The 12,904-nt window shown below is 46.9% G+C and overlaps 1 protein-coding gene across 1 annotated transcript in view; it reads right to left on the bottom strand.

Annotated features, from left to right (window-relative positions):
• Window positions 1–11,627: 11,627 nt before the first annotated feature.
• Window positions 11,628–12,904, bottom strand: part of LOC123063544 (disease resistance protein RGA5) — a 4,824-nt gene continuing 3,547 nt past the window's right edge. Inside the window, exon 5 of the mRNA XM_044487350.1 lies at window positions 11,628–12,014. Coding sequence (XP_044343285.1) covers window positions 11,887–12,014 — 128 coding nt within the window. The 3' untranslated portion in view covers window positions 11,628–11,886. The remainder of the gene's footprint in view (window positions 12,015–12,904) is intronic.

Genomic DNA, 12,904 nt, shown 5'->3' with positions numbered 1-12,904 from the left:
ACGTCCGAGTAGTGCTTGATAGCCACTTTGGAACGGAGCGATGTGGAAGGTTAACTTTTCGCTTCGGAAGTTATCGGGAAAGCCGAATATAACCTCTAGTAGCAGGGAGCCCGTGCAATGGGCTTCTGGGCCTGGCGTTACTCCTTTAAAGGTAGTATTCCTATGGCTGATTTTTGTTGGGTCTATCCCCATTTTGCGGACTGTGTCTTGATATATCAGGTTTAAACTACTGCTGCCGTCCATCAGGACTCGTCTGAAGTGGTATCCGTCAATTATCGGGTCTAACACCAAGGCAGCCCATCCTGCATGCCGGATACTTGCCGAGTAATCACGATGGTCAAAGGTGATCGGTTGGGACGACCAGTGGCAGAACTCCGTGGTGATAGGCCCTGGGGCATGTGTCTCTAGGAGTGCCGCTTTGTTTCTCCCCTTCATCACGTGTAACACGTTTACTGTTTTGACTTCTGGTGGGAATTTCTTCTATTCCCCAGTGCTTTGCTGGCAAGGCTCATCCTCGTCTTCGCTTGGTGTATCTGCCCCTTGTGTTCGGCGTTGAGCTTGCCGGACTGCTTGAACACCCAACATTCTCTATGGGTATGATTTGCAGGTTTATCAAGGGTGCTGTGGATCTGACATAGTTTGTCCAGAATCTTGTTTAGGCTGGACAGTTCGTCTCGGTTGCCTTTGGAGGGCAGCTTTTGCTGACCTGGCCAAGAGCTTCTGAATCCGGCGTTTACCGCCGTGATCTTCGGGTTGTCTTCTTTATTCTGGCGCTTGTTTTTGCTGCGTCGTGGCTTCCCGTTTCCGTCCCTGACTTCGGATGTACTTGGGTCGCTGGTGCTGCATCGGGCTAACCAGTTGTCCATGCCCGCACAAAAGCGGGTCATGAGGCTTGTTAATGCTGCCATTGTTCTCGGCTTTTCTTGGCCGAGGTGTCTGGCAAGCCATTCATCTCGGACGCTGTGCTTGAAATCTGCTAAGGCTCCAGCGTCCGGACAGTCGACTATTTGGTTCTTTTTAGTGAGAAACTTGTTCCAAAGCTTTCGGGCTGACTCTCCGGGCTATTGAGTTATACGACTTAAATCGTCTGCATCCAGTGGTCGAACATAGGTCCCTTGAAAATTTGCCCGAAAAGCGTCCTCGAACTCTTCCCAACTTCCAATGGAGTTTTCGGGGAGGCTTTTAAGCTAGTGCCGAGCTAGCCCTTTAAGCTTGAGGGTTAGGTACTTGATGGCATGGAGATCGTCTCCTCGAGCCATGTGGATATGGAGGATGTAGTCCCCAATCTAGACCCCAGGGTCTGTCGTTCCGTCATACGCCTCTATGTTTACGGGTTTGAATCCCTCTGGAAATCCATGGTCCAGCACCACATCAGTAAAACATAGGGGGTGTGCGGCACCCCTGTATTTGTGTGTACCGTGGTGTTTCGATGTTTGTTGCGTTGCATTGTGTTGTGCACTGGGGCGCGCTTTCTGGGTCCGTAGATGGATCTGGTTGCGCCGGCCTTTTGATGCGAGTCCTCACGTGGATCGCGCACTAGCTTGTGTGCGGCGTCATTTGCCGCTCTATGGTGGCCACGAGGTCGTCTATCCGACCAGATGGTTGTTTTGTTTTTTGATTGCGGGGGCTCTAAGCCTCATCATCAAATTCAGGCAGCAGCTTTCGCTTCGGGTAGCTCTTTGTGTGGCGACTGTCGCCGTACTTTTCTACGGTGTTGAGTACTTTACTCCATCTAATTCTGAGTGTATCTTGTGCAGCCCTGAGCTTTCGCTTCTGCTTTTTCAGACTCCGCGCAGTGGCAAAAAGCCTTTGATGGAGATTCTGTTGCTCCAGGTGCTCGTCCGATGTGATGTCATCCGGACTGTTATCTTTGCCGAAGACGGGTTGTTTGGTTTGATTCTCCGAGTTGCCGTGGTCGGACGGCAGTTCCATGCCATGTTCGTCGTCCACTGGCTCACCCTGCTCTATCGCTGGGTTTGTATGACTGTTGTTTCTGCCGAGGCGGGATTTGGAGCGGTGCTTACGCCGCCGCTTTGACTGCTTCTCGAGGGAACGATCCTTCGCCGCGTCCTTCCGTTCCTCGTCTTCGTTTTCGTTGGGTGTGTCCACCATGTATACATCATATGATGAAGTGGGTGTCCGGTGCCCTGTGGGCAGTGGTTCCTGTTCATCTCCTGCATCGTCGTCCATACCGTCGATGTCTTCGGAGTCGAAGTCGAGCATGTCGGTCAAATCATCGACAGTCGCTACTAAGTGGGTGGTGGGTGGGGGCGAATTTCTTCGTCATCCGCATTCCAATCCTCCCGGACATAGTTCAATCACGACTCTCCTAACAAGGAGAGAGACCTTAATGAGTTCAGTATGTCGTCGAAGGGCGAGTGCTGAAAGATATCCGCCGAGGTGAACTCCATGATCGGCGCCCAGTCGGATTTGATAGGCACGGGCGCAGGCGGTTTGGAGTCCGTGGCCGGGGAAGAATCTGGCAGTTTGGCGTCACGGCTCTCGTGAAGGGTAAGGTCGATACTCGGCTCGATCGCCGTTGAGAATGCGGCCTCCGTGGTGGGGTCTATCCACCCGTCCATGGATGGCGCAATCGGCTCCAAATTGAGGGTCGGAGCGGTTGCCGGTGCGGTCTCCTGAACACTGTCCGATGGTAGAGCTAAATCATGCTCATCGTGACCGTGCGGTGCACTCGGCAGGGGCTCAAATCCGTCGAAGATCAAGTCTCCGCGGATGTCGGCCGTGTAGTTTAAGCTTCCAAACCAGACCTGGTGGCCAGGGGCGTAACTCTCGATCTGCTCCAGATGGCCAAGCGAGTTGGCTCGCAGTGCGAAGCCGCCGAATACAAAGATCTGTCCGGGGAGAAAAGTCTCACCCTGGACTGCATCGCTATCGATGATCGAAGGAGCCATCAAGCCTAACGATGACGACACAGAGGAACTCTCAATGAAAGCACCAATGTCGGTGTCAAAACCGGCAGATCTCGGATAGAGGGTCCCGAACTCTGCGTCTAGGCGGATGGTAACAGGAGACGAGGGACACGATGTTTTTACCCAAGTTCGGACTCTCTTGATGGAGGTAAAACCCTACTCTTGCTTGATTGATCTTGATGATATGAGTATTACAAGAGTTGATCTACCACGAGTGTTGGGGAACGTAGCAGAATTTTAAAATTTTCTACGCATCACCAAGATCAATCTATGGAGTCATCTAGCAACGAGGGAAAGGGGAGTGCATCTACATACCCTTATAGATCGCGAGCGGAAGCGTTCAAGAGAACGGGGTTGATGGAGTCGTACTCGTCGTGATCCAAATCACCGATGACCTAGCGCCGAACGGACGGCACCTCCGCGTTCAACACACGTACGGTTGGTAAGACGTCTCCTCCAACTTGATCCAGCAAGGGAAAAGGAGAGGTTGATGGAGATCCAGCAGCACGACGGCGTGGTGGTGGAAGCAACAGTGATCTCGGCAGGGCTTCGCTAAGCTCAGAGAGAGGGAGGAGTGTCACGGGAGGGAGAGGGAGGCGCCAGGGGCTAGGGTGCGGCTGCCCTCCCTCCCCCCCCCAACTATATATAGGACCCTTAGGGGGGCGCCGGCCCTAGGAGATGCAATCTCCAAGGAGGGGGGCGGCCAAGGAGGGTGGAGTGCCCCCCAAGCCAAGTGGGGCGCCCCCACCCCTAGGGTTTCCAACCCTAGGCGCAGGGGGAGGCCCAAGGGGGGGCGCACCAGCCCACTAGGGGCTGATTCCCCTCCCACTTTAGCCCATGGGGCCCTCCGGAATAGGTGGCCCCACCCGGTGGACCCCCAGGACCCTTCGGGTGGTCCCGGTACAATACCGATTACCCCCGAAACTTTCTCGATGGCCGAAACTTGACTTCCTATATATAAATCTTCACCTCCGGACCATTCCGGAACTCCTCGTGATGTTCAGAATCTCATCCGGGACTCCGAACAACTTTCGGGTTACCGTATACTAATATCTCAACAACCCTAGCGTCACCGAACCTTAAGTGTGTAGACCCTACGAGTCCGGGAGACACACAGACATGACCGAGACGACTCTCCGGTCAATAACCAACAGCAGGATCTGGATACCCATGTTGGCTCCCACATGCTCCTCGATGATCTCATCAGATGAACCACGATGTCGAGGATTCAATTAATCCCGTATACAATTCCCTTTGTCAATCGGTACGTTACTTGCCCGAAACTCGATCGTCGGTATCCCAATACCTCGTTCAATCTCGTTGCCGGCAAGTCACTTTACTCATACTGTAATGCATGATCCCGTGATCAACCACTTGGTCACATTGAGCTCGTTATGATGATGCATTACCGAGTGGGCCCAGAGATACCTCTCCGTCATACGGAGTGGCAAATCCCAGTCTCGATTCGTGCCAACCCAACAGACACTTTCGGAGATACCCGTAGTGTACCTTTATAGTCACCCAGTTATGTTGTGACGTTTGGCACACCCAAAGCACTCCTACGGTATCCGGAAGTTGCACAATCTCATGGTCTAAGGAAATGATACTGGACATTCGAAAAAGCTATAGCAAACGAACTACACGATCTTTGAGCTATGCTTAGGATTGGGTCTTGTCCATCACATCATTCTCCTAATGATGTGATCCCGTTATTAATGACATCCAATGTCCATAGTCAGGAAACCATGACTATCTTTTGATCAACGAGCTAGTCAACTAGAGGCTCACTAGGGACGTGTTGTGGTCTATGTATTCACACATGTATTATGATTTCCGGATAACACAATTATAGCATGAACAATAGACAATTATCATGAACAATGAAATATAATAATAACCATTTTATTACTGCCTTTAGGGCATATTTCCAATAGTCTCCCACTTGCACTAGAGTCAATAGTCTAGTTACATTGTGATGAATCGAACAACCATAGAGTTCTGGTATTTATCATGTTTTGCTCTAGGGAGAGGTTTAGTCAACGGATCTGCCACATTCAGGTCCGTATGTACTTTACAAATATCTATATCTCCATTATGAACACTTTCACGAATGGAGTTGAAGCAACGCTTGATATGCCTGGTCTTCCTGTGAAACCTGGGCCCCTTGGCAAGGACAATTGCTACAGTGTTGTCATAGAAGAGAGTCATCGGGCCCGACGCATTGGGTATGACTCCTAGGTCGGTAATGAACTCCTTCACCCAGATTGCTTCTTGTGCTGCCTCCGAGGCTGCCAATTACTCCGCTTCACATGTAGATCCCGCCACAATGCTTTGCTTGCAACTGCACCAGCTTACTGCCCCACCATTCAAAATATACACGTATCCAGTTTGTGACTTAGAGTCATCCAGATTTGTGTCGAAGCTAGCATCGACATAACCCTTTACGACGAGCTCTTCGTCACCTCCATAAACGATAAACATATCCTTAGTCCTCTTCAGGTACTTCAGGATATTCTTGACCGTTGTCCAGTGTTCCATGCCGGAATTACTTTGGTACCTTCCTACCAAACTTACGGCAAGGTTTACATCAGGTCTGGTACACAACATAGTATACATGATATACCCTATGGCCGAGGCATAGGGGACGACACTCATCTTTTCTCTATCTTCTGTCGTGGTCGGGCATTGAGCCGTGCTCAATCTCGTACCTTGCAATACAGGCAAGAACCCCTTCTTTGACTGATTCATATTGAACTTCTTCAATATCTTGTCAAGGTACGTACTTTGTGAAAGACCAATGAGGCGTCTCGATCTATCTCTATAGATCTTGATGCCTAATATGTAAGCAGCTTCTCCAAGATCCTTCATTGAAAAACACTTGTTCAAATAGGTCTTTATGCTTTCCAAGAATTCTATATCATTTCCCATCAACAATATGTCATCCACATACAATATGAGAAATGCTACAGAGCTCCCACTCACTTTCTTGTAAATGCAGGCTTCTTCATAAGTCTGCGTAAACCCAAACGCTTTGATCATCTCATCAAAATGAATGTTCCAACTCAGAGATGCTTGCACCAGCCCATAGATCGAGCGTTGGAGCTTGCACACCTTGTCAACATTCTTAGGATCGACAAAACCTTCCGGCTGCATCATATACAATTCTTTCTTAAATAAACCATTAGGAATACCATTTTGACGTCCATTTGCCATATCTCATAATCATAGAATGTGGCAATTGCTAACATGATTCGGACGGACTTCAGCTTCGCTACGGGTGAGAAAGTCTCATCGTAGTCAACCCCTTGAACTTGTCGATAACCCTTAGCAACAAGCCGAGCTTTATAGATGGTCACATTACCATCCGCGTCTGTCTTTTTCTTAAAGATCCATTTATTTTCTATGGCTCGCCGATCATCGGGCAAGTCAGTCAAAGTCCATACTTCGTTTTCATACATGGATCCTATCTCGAATTTCATGGCTTCCAGCCATTTATCGAAATCTGGGCCCGCCATCGCTTCTTCATAGTTCGAAGGTTCACCATTGTCTAACAACATGGTTTCCAGCACAGGGTTGTCGTACCACTCTGGTGCGGAACGTGTCCTTATGGACCTACAAAGTTCAGTAGCAACTCGATCTGAAGTTTCATGATCATCATCATTAACTTCCTCTCTAGTCGGTGCAGGCATCTCAGGAACATTTTCTTAAGCTGCGCCACTCTCCGGTTCAAGAGGCAATACTTCATCAAGTTCTACTTTCCTCCCACTTACTTATTTCGAGAGAAACTCTTTCTCTAGAAAAGATCCATTCTTGGCAACAAAGATCTTGCCTTCGGATCTGAGGTAGAAGGTATACCCAATAGTTTCTTTAGGATATCCTATGAAGACGCATTTTTCTGATTTGGGTTCGAGCTTTTCTGGTTGAAGTTGAGAATTAAATTAACCCTTAGTCTCAGATACACCTCACATGAGCCACTATTTTGTGTTTTGGCAGTGAACCACTATCTTGGAAGTCTAATACCATAATCAATGAGACACATATATCAGCGATAGTAAAGAAAAAACACAATATAGAAAAAGACATATTGTAGCAGGGCAGATCAGGATACGATGTGAGAGAATAATTGGTTTGTTCTTCCTTTTGATGTCAACATAGTATTCCCTCACTAACATGTTTACCTTTCTTTGCTCCATGCCCACCATGCCCAACTGGCATATATCCACTTGCACAAAGCAACGGATTAGAGATAATGAATGACAATCAAGAAATCTGGAATAAAGGTATACCATACTACAATGTCGGGTGAAATCAGAAAACATCAGTAACCTTATTTACATTATGTAAGTACTACTAACTTTGATTTTACCCAGGGTTGTCCGCAATATGAATATATACTAACCTTCAGGAAAAACATATCAGTACATTGCATGCAAGGATAGAAGATTTGTGCAGCAGTCAGGTCCTCACTGTCAGCACGGCCCATAATCATACAACACCTGTGTGTGCAGTAAGGAAAAATGAGAGCTAATCTATCTTTGACAGAGTTGAAGTTTTCGGCGCTTTCGACCAGGACCCAAGAACAAGAAAGAACGGATCAAGACCAAGGCCTACCCACAGACCAACAACCGCAGCAACACATCCGACGGTTCCGGCCAGGACCCAGACTCACGGGATTCCCTATAGTTCATACAAGCCAATCATGATTTTAGATGTAAAATTCATGTGAAAATCCGACCAAGCGAGGTCATTTCAAAAACCAATCAAGATTGTGAGGCAACGTGCCGGCCAGGACCTCCTCTTCGTCCATTCAGCACCACATAGCGCCATGAAAATGCAAGGGAAGGACGAGGGGGCTCACCTTGGCTTGATTTCCGTCTGGTGTTCCTCCTATCGATGGCGACAATGCGCTCTAGCGCTCCTCCTGGAAGCATCTACGCAAGCAGCAGCCTCCACTCGTCCCGATGATGGCAACACAGCGAGCCCGACGCGGCCTCCTCCATGATCTGCCTAAATCAAGCAACTGACCCGAAACAGGATTAAGAAACCCCGTACAAAAATGAGATTGGAAATACATTATCGTAGGGAATTGTTGGTGGAAGAGGGGCAGAAAGCCCGGCACGGGAAGCAAACAATCAAGGCTGAGAAATAAGTGTCATGTCTAATTGCTCTTTATTGCTGTTGTAAACTAAAACATAAACCACCACAAACAACTATATATTGTGCATACATTAATCAGGGGCACACTAAAACAACAAAGCATCTAGTGGGGTACTCCTAATTATCGTCTGTATAAAATTATAGAGCATTTACAACCAAGAAAATTATGTAAACATGATCCAGACAATACAGAAGTAAATCCTCCATCGATGATTGCTATCTCAAACAGTTTTTAGTGCTTCATTTAAACAATATATGGACGAACAGAGAGTTTTCTTAGCTACAAAAGCAAGCAAAGTGCTTTTTCATTGGATAAATATAAATACATCAAATCATACAAAACTAAAGCCAACCGCGTCTCTTCGTAGCTCTTATGATTACAGGAAAGGCTATAGGAGGAGACCCCAAAGGTAGCATTGATTTTGTACCTGCATGCAATTGCAGTAATAGAGTGATCTGCTATTGGCGGTGTCTTTTTTAAACATCCTCAACAGGTAGTTGATTAAGGAGAGGAGAGCACTCAAAAAGGATACTGTTTAATAAGGACAAATAGAATAATAGCAGGCCTGGAAATGAGCCTAGGATGGAAAACAAATTATGGCATGTCATGCTTTCTCAGCTATTTTTGGGTCATGAAAAAGGAGGATACAATGTATGACAAGACTGGAAGATACAAAAGGACAACAAATTTGAACAATTCAACACATATTCAACTAAGGTCATTCATAGATAAAAACATAGGTCATGCAAGACAGATTCAATTTCTTCTGTACTTGGAATAAAACTATTCTATGAAATTCATGCACACTGCAAAGAAAATCTTGCGTAACAATTAGACCTTGAAAATACTTGCAATTAGACCTTCTAATAAATAAGGTATGCAACAAATAGGAATAAAAAAGAATATCAGAAAGGTGCATCCAGAATAAAAAGAGAAGATAACGAATAGCACAACTTGTACTTTGGATGTATCCTCGGATGATAAAACTGTTCCCAATACAGTGCAGAAAAATGGAAACGATTCTTGTTGGCTGACAGGAAAACATACCAGAATTTAGTAAACGAACATCAGATTACTTGATCCCAAGAACACATAGGAAGTAAGTTTTTTGGAGGTACAAATTGGATGAGTTCATCGCCTTTGATAGAGTGGTTCACCTTCTCATAGGGCCTGAACAACATTTACATCTCAGTCCTTGAGACATAATTTAATTTTAGAAAAAAACCTGAATCAAACAACCCAAACTGTGGTAAGAACAAATTGGGAGGATGAGCTCACATGAAGAGGCGAAAGCCGAGAGAGGATATCACGGTGGGAGCTGCAGGCCTTCGGCTACCTTCACAGGAGCAGGGTAGCAGACTCGTGTCATCAGTGGTGAATCTCAACCTGGACAAATTATCAAGTGTCCAACATTTAAGACTCAACCTCGTGTCAAAAGATGCTTGGATAATAGTCTGGCGGTCAAGATTTTTTTAATAGAAATTGCTTCCACATTAGTCTGACTTGGAATCTTACCAGATGAGTGGGGATCCATGTATATGGAACTTCATATACAGCTATACCATCATAAGAATTGTCCATCAATATGTCCTGCCACAAAAAATGTGTAATTAGGTGCTAAATATTTGTATCACCAACAATATATAAATCTGCCAGTTGTGAGCGACAAGCCGAGTAAAAGAAGGCTGACAACTGTAACCACCAAATGGCTGCAAGCATTCTAGCCATAAGGCGGATGATAATAAGTAGGATACTTGACAAATCGCAATAGAAAAAATAAGGGAACATCCACAACCAGAAACCAGTGGGATTCCCCGCCACCATCGCTCCAGGGACACCAAGAACTAAGCTATAAAAGGCTCAGGACATGAACTGATTCAGTTCCAACCCGCAGCTCAGTGATCCCCATCAAGTGGGTAATAACTAACAATAGGAAGTCGAGTGTAACAGCAAGCACTGGAGCAACTGAATTCAACAGGCTCTAATCCGCGACTGGACTGTACACCACACACGCACACCTACCAAATCCAATCAAATCATTATAATACCCAGATCGTCGCTGCTTAAAAAACCTACACGCACTTTACAGCTGCAAAACTAACAAAATCAAGTGCGGAAACAGCTGAATTAAGAAGGTTCAAGGACAATATAATTCATGGCACATCCGGAACTAACCAACATGTAACTTTTCTATGATGCAGCTGTCCCAAATAAATGTTTCCAGGAACAACATAATTACATAAAGATGCAAAAAATTAAATAGAAAAGTTTCCAGGAACAACATAATTACATAAAGATGCAAAAATTAAATAGAAAAGGAGGATATACCTCACTCCCCACTAATCTGCCAAGATATGCCACACCCTTGATAACTGAAGATGCATTACTATACTCTGTAATCAATAGGAACAAAAAAAAATACATGTTGAATCACATGAGGCATCAACAAAACGCATTGGAGAAGAACAAACACCTTATGAACCCAGACTGACAAACCGGACAGTGAATCCATGGCGCATCCTTTGGCTCGTTGTGTGGTTGGATCGTGACGCGCATCGGCCGTGACCCTCCTGTCGAGAGCCAAAGAGGGGGATGGATGAGCGGTTAGCTAGGAGAGATCGGCAGTGCAAGGCAGGCAGGTACACATAGGAAGATAGGCACGTACCGAGATCGGCAGCGGAAGGCGCACATAGAGGTCCTCCCTCTCTGGTCGACTCCTTCACAGCGTCGTCGGGTAGGCGTCGGCGGTGGCTCGTGCTCCTCTTAGCCGCGTCTCCTCCGCCTACTGCACCGGCGGGCTGCGGCCGCATCTGGGTCAGACGACGACAGAGAGGAGGTGGAGGGGGCCAACGGGGAGAAGGAAGGAGACGGCAGAGGCGGGTGGACGCGGACGGCGCCGTCGGTGAGAGGGGTGGAGAAGGGGCATCGGGATGGAGCGAGTGCGAGTGCGGCGGCTAGGGTTTGGCGAATGGAAGCACGAAGAGGCAGGGCTGTCTCTCTCCCTCACCTCATCGAAGCACAGGCCAACCAGCGGCCAACACGCAAGGGCCCAACGCGTGAAAACCCGAAAATGCCCTCAGAGGGGGCGCGGTATTACGTGCGGTGGCACGGGATATTTACCCGCTGAGGCGCGCGACGGGCCGCACAGGCTGCACCCGCAGACACGGTCGCTGACAAATGCCGGCCTACCCGCGAGGGACCCACACGTCAGCGAGGCCCGGACGAATCAAACGGAGTAAGCGGCAACGAGTGGAGGTAGCTGGAGGCAGTAACTATTCATTTCTATAGTGCCCATTCCAGATCCGACGGTCCAGCTCTTCCACGCGCTTGATCAGACGGCCGAAAACGCATCAAGCCATCGAAACGGACTGCCGGATCTCCCTGAGCGCTGAGAGAGACATCCTTCTCTTATCTCTGGATGTCGAAACGAAAATCTGCTGAAAATGCTTTATTATGGTTTCCATAGACAGAACATTCAGAGATACAAAGCAAACATGAATAGGAATTATTGCAGCGAAATACAACATCTCGACTGTCCGTTTCAGAAATGCAAACAGTGCAAGGAGTGAATATTCAGTTGAATACTGATAAGGTACAATCGGTTCGATGCAGGAAGCAAATGTATACATGCATCCAACAATAACAACAACATATATAATCCCTCGCTAGTGAGGAAGGAGTGGGGAACAAGTGCTACTCCTGCCCACCATCAAGCTTTATTACAGGAGAAAACCCAAGGCGTACGTGATCGTGTATCACCTTGGAGACAAAGGAGAAACAAACAGTTCGACAAGATAACTAGTAGCACAAAGCAAACTGATAACTCGATATTCCGGACCGGAAGGAAATGCGGCTATCCATTTTCCTTCCGTGTATGTATGTCATCTTGTTGCTCCGTAGAAAAGAATCGACGTCCACTTCCTTCCCTGAAAATCGGTGTCTATCAGAATGGTTGAACTCTCTAAATCAGTCGTTTGCCGAGCTAATCAAACAGTGCCAGCATATAAAATTAAAGTGCTTTACTTCAACTTATATTATACATGCAGCTCAAACCTTACTGTGGACATTGGACTTAGGCATTCGCAAAGACTTGTTTATACCTATTCATAAGGGAAATCATAACAACTCAAATTTCAAATAAGAATTGGTAGAGCTCGCATCCCCAGTTCTGAATCCGCATAGATCTACAGAAGTTTTTCTAGAAACAAAAAAAGAAGGTACAATATTGGGCAAGCTACAACCCAAACAGGAACATCACCCAGTAGTTACCAGGAAACTGATAAGAGACAAACTGGAGCCTGGAGATTGGAGGTGGAAATTTGAGCGTACCGAGGATTATCATAAATCAGTAACATTCGATATCGATTGTAATGCCAGCATGGTTGGGATGCATGTCGATAGCGCTCCTAATGGCTGACTCTGCGCATCTCTGTTCAGATTCAGTACCACTCCTGATTCCTACAACGATTATTTCAAGTGCTAACAAGTGCTCGATACCCGTAGGTGCGGCGTTCTCATCCTGACTCCACGCATTGGCGCTCAACCAGAGAGAGGGTCTGGAGCTTAGGCATTGCCCCAGCTTGGAAGGCCAGGTGTGGCATGTTCTTGCAGCTGACATGAAGCCGCTTTAGGTGTGCGAATGTTTTCCCATAGATGGCAATTGTTTCTTCCAGGGCTCTATTAAACATTATTTAAGGTCGATGAGGGCTGGTAGGTCGATGAGGGCTGGTAATTGAGCAAGAATACCAACACCATCCTTGTCCATCTTCTCAACAGTGAGATGCAAGGTCTGGAGGTTATGGAGTTCCTCAATCCA

This window comes from Triticum aestivum, chromosome 3A (assembly GCF_018294505.1).
Source record: "Triticum aestivum cultivar Chinese Spring chromosome 3A, IWGSC CS RefSeq v2.1, whole genome shotgun sequence".
NCBI classification, from domain to species: domain Eukaryota; kingdom Viridiplantae; phylum Streptophyta; class Magnoliopsida; order Poales; family Poaceae; genus Triticum; species Triticum aestivum.
The sequence above is the reverse complement of the archived record's forward strand: the minus strand, read 5'-3'. Positions and strand labels throughout refer to the sequence as shown.